Source organism: Heterocephalus glaber, unplaced genomic scaffold (genome assembly GCF_053883595.1).
Source record: "Heterocephalus glaber isolate CG9 unplaced genomic scaffold, H.glaber_assembly_v1.0 deba00001553, whole genome shotgun sequence".
Taxonomy (NCBI): Eukaryota; Metazoa; Chordata; class Mammalia; order Rodentia; family Bathyergidae; genus Heterocephalus; species Heterocephalus glaber.
This window is the reverse complement of record NW_028258344.1, coordinates 28,693,818-28,717,015: the sequence shown is the minus strand read 5'-3', so window position 1 is coordinate 28,717,015 and position 23,198 is coordinate 28,693,818. Positions and strand designations below refer to the sequence as shown.

At 34.8% G+C, this 23,198-nt stretch overlaps 1 protein-coding gene across 1 annotated transcript in view; it reads right to left on the bottom strand.

Moving 5' to 3' along the window:
• Positions 1-1,191: 1,191 nt before the first annotated feature.
• The window catches only part of Lrrcc1 (leucine rich repeat and coiled-coil centrosomal protein 1), a 36,072-nt gene continuing 14,065 nt past the window's right edge, over positions 1,192-23,198 (bottom strand). The window contains 13 exon segments of the mRNA XM_087190541.1: positions 1,192-1,277; positions 1,279-1,395; positions 3,718-3,853; positions 4,943-5,080; positions 5,169-5,377; positions 5,753-5,916; positions 6,865-7,039; positions 7,746-7,931; positions 10,441-10,642; positions 17,276-17,415; positions 17,945-18,149; positions 20,274-20,422; positions 21,481-21,628. Coding sequence (XP_087046667.1) covers positions 1,248-1,277; positions 1,279-1,395; positions 3,718-3,853; positions 4,943-5,080; positions 5,169-5,377; positions 5,753-5,916; positions 6,865-7,039; positions 7,746-7,931; positions 10,441-10,642; positions 17,276-17,415; positions 17,945-18,149; positions 20,274-20,422; positions 21,481-21,628 — 1,999 coding nt within the window. The 3' untranslated portion in view covers positions 1,192-1,247.

The window sequence follows — 23,198 nt, the reverse complement described above, 5'->3', positions numbered from 1 at the left end:
CATATTGGCTAGCAATGTATTATCTACGAGTGTCTTTATTTTGAATTTAAAGAATAGTTTTGCGAGATGGAGAACTTTTGGTCAATTCCTTTCCTTTCACTTCAAGTATAGTAGATCATCTATAGCCTTCAGTCCTGCACTGTTTCTGATGAGCCAGCTGTTGTACTGTTGTTTCTCTGTAAGATGAGTTTTCTTATTCTCTTCAAGATTTTCTTGTTTCCCAACAGCTATAACATGTCTACATGATTCTCTTTTTATCTTGATGTTCCACAGATTTTAATATGAAGCTTACTTATAATGAAATTGGACTATCTCTTCAAGAAGCATTTATATTTTTATTTCATTTACTTTAATAACAGTTTTTTATTGATATTAGTTTAAAAAAATGTAGTATTAGGGCTGGCATGTGTGTAACCCAGTGGTAGAGCACTTGCTCAGCATGCATGAGGCCCTGGGTTTGATCCTCCCTACTGGGTGAGGGAAAAGAGTTATCACATTTTTTTCCTCTCAGAAACAGTAGGGAGGGATAGTATCTTAGGTTTCCTTTCTACATACATAGCATTAAGAGGTGAAGTGGTCATAGATGATCTGATATGAAATGAGTGTTTCCATTGGAAAATCAGAATTTTCTTCATATATTATGATTTAAAAGGGAGAATGAAATAGTAGTGCTTCTTTTCTGGAATAGACAATTATTTATAAGACCTTAAATATAACCTTTAGTGAAATGTCATGCATTATAAAAAAGGGATAATTATGAGTGATGTAGAGATGGCTACATGTGCTTTCTTAAGAATGCCACATCCTTTATCACACAGATTTGAAATATTTTTTGTCTACATCTTACAAGCACTTTGAAAGACTGGAGACCTACATCGGCTAAAGGACAACCAATAAATATAATTAGTTCTTCATCAACACAATAAGGTTAACAATGATGATTAAAACACTTGCCGTTATAGGCAAAATACTAATCTTTGTTTACAAATCAGTAGGCAAATGTGTAATTACCAAACAATGTATAGCACAAAAACAAGAAAATGTTCTAAGTCTAGGTATTATGATAGGTTTTTTTCCTAATATACATAATTATCAATTTATTATAAAAACCTACATATACAATATTTGATCAAAAATCTTTTAAAATATATTCAATATGAAATGTATAGAAAGAGACATTTCAAAGTCATATCAGTTACTACTATTACAATATTTAATCATTTTTACAAGAGGTCTGCTGGTCTATTTCAATTAAATTTGTTCTCAGAACTATTACATTTCTCGCTGAATCTCATTTAGAGCACAAGCAACTTGGTTAATTTTTGCTTCCATTGCTTTTTTGTTCTTGCATGTTTCTTCCAAAAGTTCACGCATTTCTTCTTCAATTCGATGAACCTGAATCAATATGTAAACATTAATTTTAGTTTACTAGTAAAATGTATTTTTTAATACATTCTGAAAGAAAAAAGTCAATTTGTTCTTAGGCATTTTGTGATTTCTAAGTCATTTAATGCAGTAAGGTGAGTACAATATAATTTGATCAAATGCTAATAGAGAAAAAACAACACTTATACAGTATACAAAGTATTTTCACATATATTATCTATTTAGTTCTCAGAGAATTTTTGTGAAAAAGGATATTTTTGTGAAAATTCTTTTGTGATAAAATTCTTATGAAAAGGGATATATTTTTTGGTACCAGGGATTGAACTCAGGACTTTACACTTGCCAGGCAGGTGTGGTGCCACTGAGCTACATTCCCAGCCCAAGGATAATATATTTTAACTCTGTTTTAAAGCTTAGAAAATCTGCTTAAGGTTGTGCAATTTCTAGGTACCAGGGTGAAGAAAGAAACCCATTTTTCTGACTTAATCTTTCTATTGTCCTTTGCTGTGTCGAAACACTGAGTTGTAAATTTATCTTACACATCAATATCTTTACAGATTTTCCAATTTTTACATTGTTTTCTCTCTCTTTGATGTAGTCTGTACTACAGTCCTTCCCTCCTTTATTCCACTGAGAATTGAACCCAAGGAGAACTGAGCTATATCTTTTTTTTTTTTTCGGTACCGGGGATTGAACTCATGTCCTTGTGCTTGTGAGGCAGGCGGCGGAACCACTGAGCTAAATCCCCGGCCCCATCAGCTATATATCTTTTCAGAAAGAGTGCCGCTAAGTTGCCCAGGCTGGCCTCAAACTTGCAATCAATCTTCCTGCCTCAGCCTCTGGAGAAGATGGGATTACAGGTGTACATTATCATGCCCAGCTCTGTGCATTTCTAAAAGTGTTGTTGGTGATTACATATTGCCATCTTTTTGAGAGATCACTTTATGATATATGTTCCCTTAAGATCTCTGTATTTGGTACTGTTAATTTTGACTTGAAAATCTCTTGCTTATAAGTATCTCAACACCATCAATATGACCATCCTCTTGTATCTACTTTATTCTTCCTAATCCTTAACACAAGTTTCTGAAGATCTTTTTGCTTAGAAAATTATTATTTCTACTTTTAAACTGTCACCTTTGTGTGACGCTCTATAATTCCTCCTTAAAAACCTGATTATCACATTTAAACTCTGGTTTTACTTCTTTAACTCTTTAACAAACCCTTCCCTTTAATATTATTTCATGTTGGCAGGGGGGTAACATTGAACCCAGTGTTTCCTTTTTTTCTATGGGCCTCATTTTACACTTTATTTTGTATTATCTGATGTACTCCTGTTAAACACTTGGAAGATGATAAATTAAATACCTGAAATATCTATTGACTTAAACTAAAAATAATTCCGGAGGAAGTTATACTTCTTTATTCATTGTGACTACTTCTACAGATGTTACTCACTCTTTCTCTTTGCATAGAGTCCTGAAGGTAATTTCACTTGAACACAGAACTTTACATTCTACATGTAGCATTACTTTGCCTTTCTGCTGCTTATTTTTTTCCAGTTGCTCATTTATGAATCTCTGGCTTAGATACCTTAGTTTCTTAGTGCCACTTCAAAATCAAGGAAAAATGGAGATTCACAACTATGCCCAAATCTAGTGGATCTCAACAGATGGGTCACACCAGAATCAACTGTGGAGTTTTAAAAATACTTGGACCTGATCCAGGTATGCAAGTCTCTAGGGGAAGCTCATGAATGTGTATTATTAAAAAAAAGCTTCATAGGTGATTCATATATTTGCCTTTGATCTTATATTACCCAAAACTCATTTGTCAACATTACCAAGATGACAGAGCTGGTGGTCTTGAACCCTAATAAAGAACTCTTTGAGAAGTTTTTTAAGATAGTGGTGGATTATGTTTTTTGGATTATGTTTAATACATTCACATTCTTACCTCACTTATGTCTAACCAAAGGAATGTCCATAAGAGATTGGTTAGAGATAGGAAAATACTTTTCCAGGGATCATGGAGAATGTGCACATGAGGATCAAAGTTATAATTCTAGCTTCATTAGAATTATGTTCAGTTTCGCCGCCTGCTGCGCAAGTACAAGGACCCAAGTTCGATCCCGGGTACCAAAAAAAAAATAATTATGTTCCACACTAATCTAAGTATTACCAAGCCTTGTTTCAGGATAGTTTTGCAACATCCCTCATCTATTAGGTTGTAAAATCATGCTAGCCTTCTTCTTCGTAATTTCCAAAGACTTAATTTACTTAGTTATAACCAATTAATACTGATTATTGGGATAAATTTTATTTACAATACCTTTAAATTTGCAGAATCAATGCATTTCTGTTTTTCACTTGTCAACTGTACTATTTCAGCTCGATGAGCTTCAATAATTGCATCTACTTGTTTTTTAAAGGCATCATCCATACTATGAAGCTTTTCAACTGCATCCCTTTAAAAAAGCAAAACAAAACAAAAAAATGAACAAAACAAAAAACAAAATATCACATGTGGAGGATGGGTGTATGAGGAGTTTTATGGGGGATAGAGGAGGGGATATCCCTGTCATGTTATTGATACTACTATATCTTTTTGAGACAGGGTCTCTCTATGTGGTCCAGGCTGGCCTCAAATTTGTGGTGATTGTCCTGTCTCAGCCTCCTGAGTGGTGGGATGACGGGTATGTGCCACCACACCTGGATTACCATTCTGTATCTTGACAGGAGAACTGATCATTAAACTATATTATCTATTTTCAAGAAACTTTTTATAATTTTATAAATTATTTTAACAGATCTATTTACTCACACAACAAAGTAAAAGCTTATTTCCTCTTATGTACTTATAGAATGTACACGAGAATGGCAGCATCTCTTTAAAAATCAGTTCCCATTTTCAGCTTGTGTAGGCCCACTACTATGTGAATTTGCTCCAGCCCCTTCAGGAACTCACCAAATACATCATTAGCTACTTTCATTCAAACAGTTTTAAAACAATAATCATATAAGAAAAGCAAAAAGCAAGTACTATGTGTGAAGCACTGCTGTACAAATTAATTCATATAAACCATATATATTTATAAATGTATACTATTAACATAAATGTCAATTTTATATCCAACATTTAAAGTGGGAACTATTACTATCTTCATTTTACAGATGGAATGCAAATAGGAAATAAAGTTCTTGGGCAAGTATATGAGAAAGTATGTCCCATACATTTTTTTTTGTTTTGTGTTTTGATTTTTGAGAAAGGGTCTCTCTATGTAGTTCAAGCTGGTCTTGAACTCACGGTGATCCTCTTGCCACAGCCAGCCAAGTACTGGGATTATAGGCATGTGCCACCATGCCTGGCTTGTCCCATGTATTTTTTCCGGTATCAGGAATTGAACTCTGGACCTTGTGCTTGCCAGGTAGGCGCGGTGCCACTGAGCTACATCCCCAGCCCAGTCTCATATATTTTTGATACCTCTTTCTTTTTTCACCCACCCCAATTCAACATTTATGTTTAAAGAGATCTCACATCCTTTAGGACTACTTACTTCTGTAGTTCAATACTTTTGTCCCTTTCTGCTTTAAGTTTTCTTTCCTTGTTTTCAAATTTTTCTTTCACTTCTCTTACTTGTGTTTCGAGATGACTTAGAAGTTCTCCTTTATCATGCCATTTCTGATTAAGTGTACTAATATGTGAGAAGTAATTTAAAAAGTAAATTAGTTGTATGAAATTATTAAGCCACATTTTTCTTCTTTATGGAAAATATAAAATACCTGTAAGCTTTTCTTATTTCTTCAAGTTCTACTTCCTTTGCTTTCAATTGTTCTTTCATGTTTTCCTTTCTTTCATTGTGCCTTTCTAGTTTTTCTATTATATTATCTAGCTGTACAGATTTTTCATCGAGTTGTTGTTGAGCACATTTTTCTATTTCAGTGATCTTTTCTTGTAACATTTTGATTTGTTTATCTTTTTCTTGTAGACACTAAGAAAAAATTCATTTTTGTTAATCTTAAATAACAAAAATTCTCATTTTGATTAATTAGATATGGTTAAATAAATTAACATTTAAAAGGATGTTTTAAACATAAAATGTTATTTTTTCTTATTGACACTGAATAGTTCTAGTTATTTCAAAAGCTACAATAAAATTTTACATAAAACTTTGAACTAAAATTTAAGTTCATAAATATCTGGTAACATTTTAAGAGTACAGGGGCAAATATTATAAAAGGAAATACATGACTTTCTATATTAAATTCTACAGCAGTTGGGATAAGTTATTTTTTTGGATACTTTAACCTTCTCAGATTTTCAAACATGACACTGTTCTTTTCCCAAAAGAAAATGTCAAACTTACATCTTTTAATTTTCTAATGGTTTCAGTTTGGTCTTCTACAATTTTGCACTTTATTCTTAATGCATCACTCTCACTTTCATTTGCTTTTCTCAGAGATTCATTCTCTCTACATAAACTTTCAATTTGGGCTTCTAATTTTCCACGATTTTGAGCCAGACATGATCCTAAGAAACAAACATCATCAGTTAGAAACTTTAATATACCTTGAAAGTTTTGTATTGTATGAAAATCTAATCTAATGAACAAAAAACAAAAAAACAAGGCATATAATGTACTTCTATGAAGAAGAGACAGGAGACAAAACAAACAAAAAAACACACCAGGCTTTCTAAATACCTAAAATCACAAATAAAATCAAGAACAAGTAACTCAGACATGTGATATTTAATTCATGTCATGGCAATCAAACAAAATCATATTTAGAATTCCAACAGAAGAATTTTTAAAAAATTTTAAAAAAGAGAATTCCTACAGAGAATAGGTAAATGAGAAATGCCCTGTTAAAAACAACATCTAGGTATTCATAATTTTTAAGGTATCCATAAATGTCACAAAGAAGTGTGTTATCTATTGCTTTATAGTGACTGGAAAAAGAATGAGACCAAGGGCTTCCCTAAGCCTAAAGTGGTTTTCACTCATGTACTATTTTACATTTCTGTATGCACAACAGTAATTATAAACAAGTGGCCAAATTATATTAGCAAGAAAACAATAAAATATATCAGAGCTAAAGAATTTTGAATGTTTACCACAAAGAAATGATAAATGAGTATATTTCTGTATAAATTTATATAAAAATTTTAAAATATATGAGCTATAACTTTTTTGTTTGCAGTTACTGAACTCAGGGGTTTGTGCACCCTAAGCAAGCACTCTTGTCAGTGAACTACATTCTTAGCCCTCAGAGCTCTAACTTCTTAATTGGTGTAGTAAAATTATTTCCCTTTTCCTAAGTGCCATTCTTTCATGTTTGGCTGGCAAATGCCTATTTATTCTTCTAGACAGAGAGTTATCTTTTTTCTTGGCATCTATAGGTAGTCCTTTTCACACCAATACCCAGATTGTTTTGCTTCTAAGAATGGCTATTTCCATTGAAAATTTGAGAGTTTTACCCTGTTGTGCCAGCTCATGTCCCCACACTTTTCTTTCTGTCCTTAAGCCATAAATGAGTGATTCCTTGGCTGCTAGCTCAGAAATAAGCTCGTCTTTTTCATGCTTGAGAAGTTCTATTTGAATACTCTTCTCCTTGTCATCTTCAATCAAAATTTCAAGAGTGTTGATTTGATTCTGTATAGCCCCCAAAATTAAAAAAGCAAAATAATTATTATATTAAGTGATTCTTTATTTTCTATTTTTGCATTTTATGAGAAAAATTGTTATTTAAATAAAAATAAATGTGCTAAATTTTATATCAGAATTTTTAGTTTAATTCACTAATGATAAATATAGGTATATGAACTAAAAAGTCAAATTTTAGGTGACACACCTTTGAACACTTATTTTATTCGAAGTTTATAAAAGATGAACTATACCTATAATATTGAAAATGTTTCAAGAAATATTTATATCAATAGTTTAAAAGTTACTTCCTGGGAGTTACCTTGTACAAAACAGCACAAATGTCTAAAGCTGAGACAACAGCAATAAAGACATTATAGCTAAGTATGTCTAACAACCACCACCACCACAACTTAGTATCAACAATACAAATCATGTTTCTCAAATTTCAACTCTTTGAGTACCACTTTCTCAATTTTTATTGTATCACTATACAAGCAGCACCTATTTAGCATGTTTTTTAAAATTAATTCACTTATTTTCCTTAAAAACTATTTTAATTTAAATCTGTGAAATCATGTTTTGTCTGTTGTAATTTTCTCAAACACAGTGTATAATTAGTATCATTCAAAAGTTCATTTTGTGCACTCTTAAAATCAATAAACTTGAAAAAATGATGAAAAACATTAAAAGGAACAGTGTTAGACAGTCTTACCTGTAAATTTGCTGCTGTTTCCTGTTTCACTTTGGAAACTTCTGCTAGTTTTGCTTTTTGTTCCTTTACCATACAGGTTAGATCTTTAATTAAAGAAGAAGATTCATTTTCTTTTCTTTGAGCCCAAATAAGAGCATGTTTGCTCTTGGCTAACTCAGTTGCAACATTTTCAAAACCTTCTTTAACCTATATTTCAAAATTGTATTATAAATGGCAATTCTCTAAATAACTAGAAATATTTGCTTCTGGAAATAGTATACATCTTTCATTTTTAGAATCAGTTTTAGCAAAAAATAAAATGTAGATAATTTGTTTCAATCTACTAATTTCCAAATGAAGAAACAGAGGCCCAGGGAGATTATCCGTTTATCGAGTTATCCAGGGAATTAATGGATTTACAGACAGAATTCATTGATTTGACAATTATTTACTGAGGGCCTGTTGTATACAGCCATTGCTCTAGGTAATGGAATATATCAATGAATAACAAACACTAAAATCTCTGCCTTTATAAAGGTTACATTCTAGTGGGTACCATGATATATACCTTATTATACTTATTGTTAGATATTATGTGCTTGAAAAAAAAGGTTAGAAGGATGAAGTATTGAAAGAGGAAGATTCAATTTCAAATAATATAATTACTGAGAAAGTAACACTGGAGCAATGACTTGAAGGAGGTAAGAGAGGAAGCTATGCATATATGCAGGGTAAGTGTTCTAGACAAGGTGTATGGTATGTTGGATGAAAAGCACAATGGCTAGTTTCATTGGAGTTTCATGGATGGAGGGAAAGATGATAGGAGATGAAAATTTGAGGACTAGATTATAGAGGGTTTTAACACTGAATAACTTTGAGGGTTAAACTGATTAAAATGAAGGGACAATAGAGTTCTTTGAGGAGGGGAGTTGTATTATCTAATCTGTATTTTAAAAGAACATTACAGATGCTATAATCAGTATAAACAGGAATGAGGGGCATGGTGGAAGAAAGAAGATCAATTAAAAGTTTTAAAAATAATATAACTGAAAGACATCATGACATATACCAGAGTGGCAGTAAAAGAGATGGTAAGAAATGACCATATATTTTTTCAATAATGGTTTTACAATATCTTGAGGCCCTGGATATGGAGTGTCAGAAAAAACGGGAGTCCATAATGATTCTAATGGAGCCTAAACCTGTAGAAGGCTGGAGGTATCATTAACTGAGATGGGAAGACAAAGTAGAAAGTTTGGGGGAAAGCCAGTAGTTAAGAGGTAAAGATGGCAAGTAGGTGCTTACACATATAAGTTTAGAATTCAGGAAAAAGGTCTAGGCTGGAGATAAAAAAACGATGGCAAAAGAATTTACCAAAAGATTGACTGTGTCTAGAAAAGAAAAAAGGTTTAATAATTGAAACTTGAACATTCAGAAATAAAACTTTCACAAAAACAAGACAGCAGTAAGAGAGTCTGAAAATAAATGAAATAACAGAAAGAAAACCAAGAGGTAAAAGTATGCTGGTAACCAAGTGAAGAAAAAATCTAATGGGGGAGAGAGATCAACAGAGATCAAATACTGCTCTGAGGTCAAATAAGATGAGGACTAAATTGATGATTTCCAGTGTGGATGTTGCTGGCAGCTTTGACTACAGCAATGATAGTAGAGCAGTACAAATAAAAGCTCAATCAGAGCAGGTTAGAGAGCAGAGAAGTAGAGAAATCAGTAATGGCAGATATACAATTTTGAGAAGTTCTGATGTAAATGACAGGAGAAACAAGGTGGTAGCCAAATGATATCAGAGTTTTAAGATGAGAGAAACCACAGTGTCGGATGTATGCTACAGGGAGGGAAAAATTGCAGATATAAGAGTGTGAAAGAGAAGATTTGCTGAAGCCATATCCTTAAGCAGGGAAGAGAAAATGGATCTAGAGTATACCTGGTGAGACTGGACTTAGGAGCAAGACTGTTCTTCTGCCACAGGGATTGACAAATTATGTAAACTGGGGTTTTCCAAGCCAGGCCATACGATCTTTATTGGAAATACTCAACTTTGGTCTTCTAATACAAAAGCAGTCACAGATAATATGTAAACAAATGGGCCTGGCTCCTTTCCAATAACACCTCATTTAAAAAAAAGGGCGGTAGGTTATTGGGCCTGTGATCTTTAGTTTTGCCAGACCCTGCTCACACTAATGGGAGAGAATTCAGATTCTCAGGTCTAATACTCTCTTTACTTCACCATTTATAATCTTAGTTTTTAGTTTTTACCAACAGGAAGAAAAGTACTTACAATTATTATTTAGTTTATTTTTTTGAGACAGAGTCTTACTATGCATTTCAAGCTGGACTTGAATTTACTATGTTGCCCAGCCTAGCCTCAAACTCACAGCAATCCTTCTGCCTCAGCCTCCCAAGTGCTGGGATTAAAGATGTGTGCCATCATGCCCAGCAAAGTAGCTATTATTTATTTATTTATTTATTTGGTACCAGGGATCGAACTCGGGTCCTTGCGCTTGCGAGGCAGGCGACGGAACCACTGGGCTAAATCCCCGGCCCTGTAGCTATTATTATTATTATTATATATATATTTTTTGGTACTGGGGATTGAACTCGGGTCCTTGAGCTTGCAAGGCAGGTGACAGAACCACTGAGCTAAATCCCCAGCCCTGTAGCTATCATTTTTATGAGGCAACAGGCTCTAAGGACTTACATCTTTAAATCTTCTGGCTTCAACAGTTAAAGCAATACGGAATTCATGTTCTAGATCCAAATATTGCTGGTTTAATACATCAATTTTCTCTTGGTATTCTTTTATTTCTTGCTCATGCTTTCTCTCTTCTTTGGCTATTTCCTTAGCTAAGGCATCCTGGAACTCAGCATCACTAAAAAACTCCCTTGTTTCAAGTTCTTTCCTAGAATTAAAAACAAATACAAATCAAAGGATGTTGTTCACAAAGGGGAAAACTTTAAAGGTCCTTAAATAGTTCTTAGAATTTTATTTTTCCTAATGTTAATTTAAAATCAGTTCTTCACTTTCAAAGATAGAAATTGAGCATAGGTAGGTACAGAAAAAAATATGAACTTTTATTTGTGTGTATTTTCTTTGTAGTCCTTTATAGAAACAGCTTACTGATTCCTGTTTCAGAAGAATAATACTGTTCAACAAATATTTTCTTGGAGGTCAATTAAATGTTTTCTCTATATACAACAATCAACTTTTGGGTGGATTTGGAGCAATGCAAAATAAGTTTTACTTATAAGCTGTACTTCAAATGATAATAAAGTCAACATCTATAATAAATAATAAACAACAATAAACACTTATTTGCTTTTTAGCTAGTAATTGTTACAGGACTGATGCTAATGCACACATAAACATGGTATTTTCACTGAGCTAATTCGGTCAGACTTCACTGATAATCAATTACTATTTTAATCAATTAATGTTGAGGGGAAGACCCACAAGCTTCTCTTTCTATTTTTATTTTTTTTAATTCTGATTTTTTATTATTTCCAGTGAATTATTTTAAACATGGAAGTCATAGAATCTTTTATTAAAGCTTACATTTTTTTCAAATATGATGTATGTGGCTTCCCTTTTGTTACAGTTTCATTTAAAAATTTTTTTTAAATTTTTTTTGGTACTGGTGATCAAACTTGGGTCCTTGCGCTTGCAAGGCAGGCAGTGGAACCACTGAGCTAAATCCCTGACCCAAGTTTCTTTTATTTTATTTATTTTTTTTAGTAGTCTTTTTTGTATATTCTTTTATTGGGACATTTTAGGTGTACAATATAATGACATTCATCATTGGAAATCTGCACCTTTACATATTCTCTTGGTTCTTATGTTTTTCCCCCTCCCCTGCCCTCCCTTTAACCCCTCCATCCCTCCCTATTTACAAAGACTTTGTTTCCATTTTTTCATTTTCTCATATTAATTCCATTCCCTTCTTTCCTTTCCCCTACCCCTCTCATTTCCCCCTCCCCTTTACCCCTTTTCGTCCTGTTTCACATTATCTGTTATACCTTTTAGTCCTTATTTACACTTTCAGTTTCTCACACTAGAGAAACTATTCGATATTTACACATTTGTGTCCTATTTATTTCACTTAAGAGAATTGCCTCAATGTGCATCCATTTAGTCTCTAATTTCCCATTTGTTATGGCTGACCAGTACTCCATTTTATTAAATACCACATTTTCTTTATCCAGTCTCCAGTTGATGGGTATCTGAGCTGTTTCCAAGTTTTACCCATTACACACTGTGATGCTATGAACATGGGCGCACATATATCACTGTGGTATGATTCTTCTAATTCTTTGGGGAAAATACCCAGCAGGGAAATAGCGGGGTCAAATGGGACTTCCAGTCCTAGTTCTTTGAGGTATCTCCATACTGATTTCCACAGTGGTTGCACCAGTTGACACTCCTACCAGCAGTGGAGCAGTGTTCCTCTTTCCCCACTGCCCTGCCAGCATTTGTTATTGGTTGATTTCTTGATAGCAGCTATTCTTTCTGGGGTGAGGTGGAATCTCCGTGTTGTTTTCATTCGCATCTCTCAAATGACCAGTGATGTTGAACATTTTTTCATATGTTTATTTAGTATGTCTACTTTGTGTGAGAAGTATCTGTTCATTTCAGATGCCCATTTTTGGATTGGGTTTGTTAATTTGGGAGGTCTGATTTTTTAAAGTTCTTTATAGATTCAAGATAGACCTTTGTCTGAGGGACCTCTGGTGAAAATTTTTTCCCACATTGTGGGTTGTCTCTTCACACTGCTGGTAGTTTCTCTTGCTGTGCAGAAGCTTTTTAGTAAAAAGAGATACCACTCATTGACTGTTTGTGCTAGTTTACAGGCAACTGAGGTTTTGTTGATAAAGTCTTTTCCTACCCCAGTGTCTTTAAGAGTTCTACCTAACCTCTGTTCCAGCCGGTTTAGCATTTCTGTTTTTACATTTAGATGTTTAATCCATTTCGATTTTAGTTTAGAGCATGGTGAGAGATATAGGTCTAGTTTTAGTCTTTGCAAGTTGAAACCCAATTTCTCCAGCACCATTTATTAAAGAGACTATCTTTCCTCCAGTGAGGATGTTTGGCTCCTTTGTTAAAGATGAGGTAGCTGAGTGTGTCTGGAGTTGTTTCTGCATCTTCTAATCTGTTCCACTGGTCTTCAGGTCTCTTTCTTTGCCAGTACCATGCTGATTTTATCACAGTAGCTTTGTAGTATAGTTTCAAGTTGGGGGTTGTAATACCCACTGTCATGTCTTTGTTACCTAGAATTGCTTTTGCTATTCTGGGTCTCTTTTGTTCCAAATGAATTTTTGGATTGTTTTCTCAAGGTCCATGAAGTATGATGGTGGGATTTCAATTGGGATAGCACTGAATCTATATAGAATTTTGGAAGTGTAACCATTTTCACTATGTTGATCCTTCCTACACAGGAGCAAGGGATGTCTTTACATTTTCTGATATCCCCTTCAATATCTTTTTTCCAAGTGCTATAGTTTTCAAAGAAGAGGTCTTTGATTTCTTTTGTTAGGTTGATTCCTAGGTATTTCAGTTTTTTGCATGCTATTGTGAGAGAAATTGTTTGCCCTGTTTCTTTCTCAGTAAGTCTGTTCTTCGTGTAGAGGAAAGCTATTGATTTTTGTGTGCTGACCTTGTATCCAGCTACTTTACTGAATTTGGTTATTAAGCCTAGAAGACTTTGGTGGAGTTCTTGGGGTCTTCTATATACAGTATCATGTCAACTGCAAATAATGACAATTTGACTTCTTCATTTCCTATCTTTATTCCTTTTATTTCTTTCTCTTGTCTAATTGCTGTGGCTAATGTTTCCAAAACTATACTGAACAGGACTGGCAATAGTGGAATCCTTGTCTTGTTCCTGACTTTAGTGTGAAGGATTTATAGTTTTTGACGATTTAGTATGATATTGGCTGTTGGTTTTTCATAGATGGCTTTTATCAGATTGTGGTAGAGACTGTCTATTCTGCCTTTTTTAGGGTTTTTACCATACATGCATGTTGGATTTTGTCAAATGCTTTATCTGCATCTATTGAGATGATGATATGGTTTTTGTCCCTGGCTCTATTGATATAGTGTATTACAGTGATTGATTTGCATATGTTGAACCATCCCTTCATCCCTGGGATGAATCCCACTTGGTCAGGGTGTATGATCTTCTTGCTGATCTTCTGCATTCTGTTTGCCAGTATCTTATTAAGGATTTTTTCATCTATGTTCATTAGTGAGAATGGCCTATTGTCTTTTTCGGTTGGGTCTTGCTATGCTTTGGGGATCAAGGTGATGTTTGCTTCTAGGAATGATTTTTGCTTCCTTTTCAATTTCTTTGAAGAGTTTAAACAGTAGTGGCAGTAGTTCCTCTCTAAATGTCTTGTAGAATTCAGCAATGAAGCCATCAGGACCTGGGCTTTTCTTGGTTGCTAAGTTTTTAATTACGTTTTCAATTTCATTGGTTGATATTGGGTTGTTTAGAATTTTTAGGTCTTCTTCATTCAACTTTGGTAATTCATACATATCTAGGAATCTGTGCATTTCTTCTGTGTTTTCCGTCTTACTGGCATATAGGTTCTAGAAGTAGGTACTGATGATTCTCTGGATTTCTGCTGGGTCTGTTGTAATTTCACCCTTTTCATTCCTAATTGCATGGATTTGGGCCTTTTCTTTCCTTTTTCTGATAAGGTTGGCTAAGAGTTTGTCAATTTTGTTTATTCTTTCAAAGAACCAACTCTTGGCTTCATTGATTTTTTGTATTGTTTTCTTAGTCTCCATTGCATTGATTTCTGCCCTGATCTTTATAATTTCCTCCCTTGTATGAGCTTTGGGTTTGTCCTCCTCTTCTCTTTCTAGAAGCCTGAGGCTCAGCATCAGGTTGTTTAATTGGGCTCACTCTGTTTTCCTAATATGAGTATTCACTGCTACTAGTTTCCCTCATAAGTCTGCTTTCATTGTGTTCCATAGATTCCGATATGTTGTATTGTCATTGTCATTTATTTGAAGGAACTGTATGATTTCTTCAATTTTCACTGTGACCCACTGGTTATTCAGAAGTGTGTTGTTCAATTTCCATGTGTTTATGGAGTTTTTGCAGTTTCTTTTGCTCTTGATCTCCAATTTCATTGCACTATGGTCTGATAATATATAGGGGTAACTTCAATTCCTTTGCATTTACCTAAATATGTTCTATGAGCGAGTATGTGGTCTATTTTGGAGAATGACCTGTGTGCAGCTGAAAAGAATATGTACTCTGATTTTGTGGGGTGAAACACTCTGTAAACATGTTAAGTTCATATGTTCAGGTGTTTTATTGAGTTCTAGTATTTCATTGCTTGCTTTTTGTCTAGTTGATCTAGACAATTTGTGACAATGGGGTATTGTGGTCCCCCACTACTACTGTATTAGTGCTTATATGGTTTTTCATGTCCATTAGTATTTGTTTTATATAGTTGGGTGCACTAGTGTTTGGTGCATAGATATTTATGATTGTCATCTCTTCCTCTTGGATTGTTCCCTTTACAAGGATATAGTGTCCTTCTTTGTCTCTTCATCAGTGTGGGTTTGAAATCCACTTGATCTGCAAAGAGGATAGCTACTACTGCTTTTTTTTGGGTTCCCATCGCATGGAAGTCTATGAGTTTGTTTTTGAATTAAGTGTTTCTTGCATGCAGCATATTGTTACATCTTGCTTCTTGACCCATTCTGCCAGTCTATTTCTTATGATTGGTGAATTGAGATCATTAACATTGATGGTTATAACTGATACGTATTGAGTTACCATTTTCACAGATTTTTCTTTTTGTTTGATCCTCCCCCTTTGCTTTTAATTTCTTGTCGTGCCCAGTGGATTCATTCTGCTGGGCTTCTTGGGGTTGTGATCCTCATTGTCTTTTCCTAGGATTTTGTCTAAAATTTTTTGGAGTGCTGGTTTGGTATTCATGAAGTTCCTAATGTGCTCTCTGTCATGAAAGTATCTTATTTCTCCATCCATTTTGAAAGATAGTTTTGCAGGGTACATCAATCTGGGTTGGAGGCTGTTTTCCTTTAGGGCTTGAAACACATCACTCCAAGTTCTTCTTGCCTTGAGGGTTTGCACTGAGAAGTCTGCTGTGATTCTGATGGGCTTTCCTTTGTATGTGATTTGTTTCTTTTCTCTAACTACTTGTAGAATTTTGTTCTTCTGTTGGGTTTCTGGAATCTTAACAATTATATGCCTATGTGTAGATTTTTTTTGATCAAGGCTAATTGGAGTCCTATATGCCTCCTTTATCTGTATGTCAAATTCTTTCCCCTGCTTGGGAAGTTTTCTGCCATCACTTCTGTAAATAGTTTTTTATGTCATCTGCACTCTCTCCTGTTTTTTCATTGACTCCAATCAGTCTTGTTATTTTTCTTTGCATCATCTAGCAGCTGCTGGATTGATGTCTCATGGTCCCTTAGAATTTTAAAGAATTTTTTCTTTTCCTGGTCAGTAACTGAAATCTTATCTTCTGTATCTGAAATTCAGTCTTCACATTGGCTCATTCTGGTGCATAGACTTTCAATGGAATTTGTAATCTCCTGGAAATCTGTTTGCATCTGTTTTATGGATTCCATTTGTTTCCTATGTTAGGTTTCCATCATGTTCCTCAGCTCCTCTATCTTTTTATCTGTATCCTCTCTAGATTATCATGTCTTGTACTATGGGCACAATCTTTGCTGTGGTGTGAGAAATTATTTCTGATTTCATTTTTTCCAGATCCTCTTTCGTTGCTAGTCCAGGGAGTCCAGGTGGTTGACTATCAGACTGTTCCATCTCATTTCCCTGTGGGTTTGCTGTAGGTCATCTGGAAGTCTGGTTCTGAGGCTTGTTTACCTGTCTTCTCATTTTGACGTGGGGGCGGGGGTGTTCCTGGTGCCCATGCGGCTCACCTCCTCTGTGCTCAGAGCTGCGGCACACCTACCCTGAAGCCTCCTCTATGCTGGGAGCTGTGGCGTGCCGACCCGGAAGTCTCCTCTGGGCTGTGAGCCGTGGCACGGCAACCCGGAGGCCTCCTCTGTGCTGGGAACCACGGCACATTTACCTGGAAGCCTCCTCCTGCCTGGGAGCCATGGCGTGCCAACCTGGAAGTCTCCTATGGGCTGGGAGTTGTGGCACGCTTACCCAGAAGCCTCCTCTATGCTGGAAGCCTTGGCAGGCCTACCTAGAAGCCTCCTCTTGCCTGGGAGCTGTGGCACGGTGACCTAGAGGCCTCTCTGCTGGGAGCCTTGGCATGCCAACCTGGAAGTCTCCTCTGGGCAGGGAACTGCAGCATGCCTACCTGGAAGCCTCCTCTATGCTGGGAACCGTGGCGCGCCGACCCAGAAGCCTCCTCTGGGCTGGGAGCTGTGGCATGCCAACCCGGAAGTCTCCTCTGGGCTGGGAGCCAAGGCACACCAACCCGGAAGTCTTCTCTGGGCTGGGAGCTGCTGCACGCCTACCTGGAAGCCTCCTGTACCTCTATTTTTAAATGTCAGTGTTTTTTCTAATATATTTTTTATTTACCTGCGCTCCTGTTCTTTCAATGCCAGCAATTCATGAAGTTGTTGTACTTGCTGCTTTTCTTGGTGAAGAGAAGTTCGAAGTAAGTTTATTTCTCTTTCAGCAGCTGCAGCTTTGAGTTCCACCTCTTGGAGAAGTCTCATCTGGGTAAAGTATACATAGTTATAGTACTTAGATAATAATTTCCCAGATTCTATTTTAATGTCAGTTATCATAAAAATTGTGCTTTATAAATTACAGGGCCTAGTGATTATGTTGATTTTCAAAATTAAATCAACAATGCTATGGTTACAAAAAAATGTAGCCATTGAAATACTGCATGTATTGGGATTAGTTACTGCTCAGGTGCATCACCAATTTTGATGGGAATTTCCACTCAGCATGAAAAAGAAAGTTATTTCAAGCATTCCAAGTACTTTCAAAAAACTAGCTCTCAAAATATAAGCTTAATTATCTGCAATATTTCCACCAACTCTTAGAATTGCTTTGTGTAAGCACTGGTAGCCTTAATTTAGACATAATTCAACAGGTTACACAACTGTTACATAATTTAATTTTTTTGCCAATAGTCTAATACCTTTCAGGCTTACTATACAATATTAATTTGTTTCAGGATAGAAGCTATGAATTTGTGTTAACCCACATCAGAGATACATTAAAAGAGAAAAATACCTGTGCTGCTTGCTGCGGCCCTTTTTGTCTCTCCATTTTTTCTAATGCTTTTTCCAGGGTTCTTAAGTGTCTAATATGACCCTCCTGTTGATCTCTTGCTTTCATTAATTCAATAGTTAGTTTTTTAATTTCAGTTTGAAGTTTGTGAACCATAACTTCAAGTTGTGCCTTAGAATTTCTCTCCTTAAAAATAACCTCCTGTAGTCTAAAGCAGAAATTATATATGGCGTTAAATACATCACACATATAAAAATGATAAAAACTGTACTTGGTGTTAATGCTTACAACAAAGTGAAGATTCGAGTCACTTATGAACAAATCTGTTCATCAGAGAGATCTGGACAATGGATACCGTATTAGATAAAATTCATTTAAGCCAACATATAGTATGGCACTTAAATGCTAGATCCTATATTAGGTACAAATGATGCAGTCCCTACCAAGCCATATATGGGAATAGTAAGATTGATGAAGGTACCATCACAAACAAATATGAGTTTAAATAAAAATAGTCAGAAAAGATTAAGGTTGATTTTTTAAGAGAACAATAAATATTTTCAAGGAAATATGGGTAAGACAGACAGGTATTTATAAAGAAAATAAAGTATGACATAATCCTTTAAAATAAAACCGAATCTGATGAGGAGCCTCAGACACAGCTTCTTCTAATATTCCATTAAATAATACCTACAAAGTGGAATAAAGGAAAAATTCATTCCTACATAGCTAAAAAAAAAGATAACATAAGGCCAAAATCTGGGAGGAATTTCAATTAGAAAGCACACACAACTAAACTTAAACAAAAATAACTCTGAAACAAACTTTGCTTCATTCTGAAAAAAAGACAAATCTTCCCTCTTTCTGCCATTATCTTTCCATGTCTCTGTCACAGGCCTCCATAAATTAGTTATAACATACTGGTTGTGCACCTACTGCAAGCAAGTGCTGTTTTTCTGAGGCAATCACAGCACCACCAATTTATCCATCCTGTTTTCATCCCTGTCCATTATTTTCTTTCATTAATTCAGATAGCAATTCCCCAAATACAAATAAAGTAGTATTATGATTTAGATCTTTAATGTCCCCTAAAAGTCTCATGTTTTCAGAGTGGAGCTTTCAGGAGATGGTTGGATTACAGGGCATTAAATTCATCAGTGGATTAATCCTTGAGTCCACAACTGATGTGTTGTTAGGAGGTAGGGGCTGGTTGGAGCAGGTGGATCACTGGAGATATGCTTTTGGATGGTACATCTATGGCCCTTCTTTCTTTTTCTGCTTCCTGATTGCCATGGGTTTGGTAGCTTTCCTCTGCTAGGCCCTTGCACCATGCCATTTCTACTTGGAACCTGCGGATCATGGACTGAACTCTCTGATACCATGAGCCAAAATAAACCTCTTCTTTAAATTGTGATGCTATGTATTCTGTCCTAGCAACAGGAAATCTGATTAATATAGGAAGGAAGGTGGGTGATGGAGGCAGGACTAGTGATAGCATTATGTATCACAACTTGCATAATTACAGAGGATCTCATAGGGTACATGTTAGGTATTGTAATTTTCCTTATATAACATGGGTATAACAGATATGAGAAATGGGTAAGGGGCAGAAAATACCGTATCAGTACCAAACTTTACTAGTAAATGCATAAAATAAATGGAGTTAGGCTGAGAGCTGTATATATCAACTTTCTATTCAAATGAGATCTTACAATGGGAATTATCCACTGTATAGACAAGAAAAGGAACCACCAGCAACTTCCAGTCCTTATCTGTGCAAAGTACCAAATCTAGATATCTAGTGTTCCTTCAAGGATAAGAAACAAAAACCAACAAGAACTCCATGGGAAAATCCTATAATAATTTGAAAATGGCATAACTTCAGAAATAATTTTAGAAACAAAAAAATTATAGTAATTTACAGAATAGAATAAGGACTTAAAGAATGGAATAAAAAAAAAGATATAGGAGATAGAATGAAGGAAAAACAAGAACAGAATTAAGAAACCTGAGCAATCTGGTATCAAAGGCCATTGCAAAAGATGAGTATGTGACAAGAGATCAAAAGGATCTACAAAGCCTAAAAAGTATTGCCAGAAGTTGCACATTATGGAAAGTTAGACAACCCCTGTTTAGTCTCATTGTTCTCTACTTGTAATACTTACTATCTGATACTTCTCAGCTTAAGGGATAAAATAAATGTACCTATTTCTCTTGTAACAAGTTAACAAAGCACTGTAATCTCCCAATCAAATAAACATCATATTTTTATCACACTATAGCTACTATGAGATAAATTTAAGTTTATTGTGTATGCTTTCACCTTACCTACCTATCTGTGGTAAGAAGAGCCAGGCTATGAACATCCTTTTTTTCACTTGCTTGTTTACGCAGCTCATCAATGTAATCCATAAGGTTCTTTTCAGCTTCTTCAGCTTTCCACCTCATTTCTCTCTCTTGGTCCAGCTGTTCAACTAGAGACTGAAAAAAAATATTAAGTGAACTTGGAAAAGTTACCTAACTTATTATCTCCACGTTTTTAGTTGTATATGGAAATAATAATATTTGTTTCAAAGAGCTCTGGTGAGAATTTAAAAAATTAATAGAAGTAAAAAGTATAGAATAGTGGAGAACAGTGTCTGGCACATAATATCCATACAAGAAATGCTAACTTCTATTATTATTGTCATAATGATAGTAGTTATTTTTCTCAATACTTAGTCCCTATAGTTGAGAATAAGAGGAAAATAGTAAGAAAACCAGTAGTACCAAAGGTGCAAGGCAACTGTTACTGGAAAGAAAAGTGCACAGTACAATCAATAGAACAACCAGTACTCCAACAAGTAAAGAGCAAGTTAATACAACATGTACTAAAAATTCTCAACAACATGAGAATTGTTCAAGCAAATATTGAGTAATTTAAAAATTTCTGAACACCTCTTAATTTTTGTCCAAAATTGGGTTTCAGGTCAGTCCAGTAAAACTTTGAAATTATATACAATTCTTTTCAGTATGCCTAAAAGTAGATTTTTTTGAGAAAACCTGTAGATTTCCTGACAGCCAAAAAAGCTAGGAACCATTACTTTAAGAAATAAGAATTGGAAACTTTATTTATTATTTTGGTTTTTTGAGACAAGGTATTGCTATGTAGCTCAGGCTGGCCTTGAACTCACTATGTAGCCCATGCTGGCCTTGAGCCCATGGCGATCCTGTTTCCTCAGCTTCCTGAGTGCTGGAATTATAGGCCCATGCTACCACACCCAGCATGAATTGGAAACAAGCGCTGTTTCTCCCTCCATAAATGTGTAGCAAATGACTTCTTGATCTTAAATGTGTCATTTCTATTCCTTTAAAAATTACAAAAAAGTTGTATAATACAAAACCTGGAAATCAAGAAGAGAAAAATAACCTATTTTCATCAATCCATTTAAATTACTCACGATATTTTTTGCTCATAAAAGCATGCCTAAATTTTGAGACTCTGAACTTAAAACTAAGATTATTCACACTAATTTTTTAAAAATCTCTTAAAATCATACCCTGTAAGTGTTGTCTTCTGAGCCACTTTTGTCTACTTTAATTAATTCAGTCTTTTGGTCTTCTGATTCTTGTAATACATTACAGTTTGCTAAGGATGAGCTTATGTATAAGTCCTTAAAGTAAGGTTGTTTCATTTTACGGTTACAACTGCAAAGAATAAAACACAAAAAATAACCCAAAGAAAAGTACACTGTTTATACTGTTCTCTAGTAGTAAAATTTTTACTCATTTTGTAAATGGCTTTTTAGAAAAAGGATATTAAATAGAATATTAACTTGAAAAAAATGTCATGAATTCTTTTGCCAGGTGTGGTGGCTTATGCTTGTCATCCCAAGCACATGGGAGGCTGAGGGCAGGAGGATTGCCATGAGTTTGAGGCCAGCCTGGGCTACACAGTGAGTTCATGGCCAACCTGAACTACGTAGTGAGATCCTGTCTCAAAAAAAAAAGTCATTAATTTTATAATGGATGTGCTATGTTGATTGATAACTAGTGCCTCACATTTTTAAAATGAATCTATAAGTGGAAATGCTGAATACATTCAGATGGTATAGACTTCTTGGATATATCAGAATTTCAAAAAAATATTGTTGGTACTTGGGAATATGGTAAGATGACACACAAGAATTGCAAAAATGGTAAATACAGTAATCGCCCTTTGGAAGCTTAAAGTTTAAAATTAACACGTAACAGAGAAAATAGATTACATCACTAGCCAGGGACTGAAGAAATTTCAGGATATATCTTCACTATAATTGAACTGAATGATTGTGTAAATAACAATATGATTGGATAGCTATGGAAAAGTTAAAATAACAATACACACAAAAAATAATAATAATAATAATAAAATAACAATACACTTTCAAGAAGGAGAATTACACAGGTAAAAAGTTGATTGTACCCATCCCAGAGTACAATAATTTCTGAAAAACTATCATGATGATCTCAATTGTGAAAGTACAGACATCAGTCTCCCTTACCCTGATGTCATTAAACACAATCATCTTATTCAGTTTTTGTTCTAAGCTTAGTAAGTGCAGTCTAACAAGGGCTTGGTTTCCCATCTAAATCAGCCGAAAGAGAGAGAAAAGCCTAGTCATGTAAACTTAAGTGTATCAATCTTATTTCTCACAGTAAAAGAATGCATTTTATACATTAATTTCTCATTTTTGGTAGTGACAGAGAAAGTGATCCTTTGTAAGTGCACAGTCATCCCTTCGCTTCTGCAGAAATTGGTTTCAGGATACCTCAGATATAAACTCCACGGATGCTCAAGACCCTCATACAACATGGTATAATAGTCATCTATAACCTAAACACTTCCTTAAGTATACTTTAAATAATTTGTAAATAACTTACAATACTCAGTACAACATAAATGCTATGTAAATAGTTATAACATGTTATTATTCAGAGACCAATGACAAGATAGAAAAGTCTGTACATGTTCAGTATAGAGCAACCATTGTAGGCCTTATGTAACAATATAACTTTCTTTTCAAATACTTTTGATTAGCAACCGGCTGAAACCATGGATGCAGAATAAAATCAGAGCTGACAAACCCAAAAAGGAGTATCTCTGATGTTAGTAAAATGGTACGTTTATCACAATGAGACAGTTTAAAGAAGAATCCAAATAAACTCCTGTGCATTCCTTTACTTGGAACTCCCTTCTTTCTCCTCTCCTTTCTTTTCTGTACTATGAATTGAATCC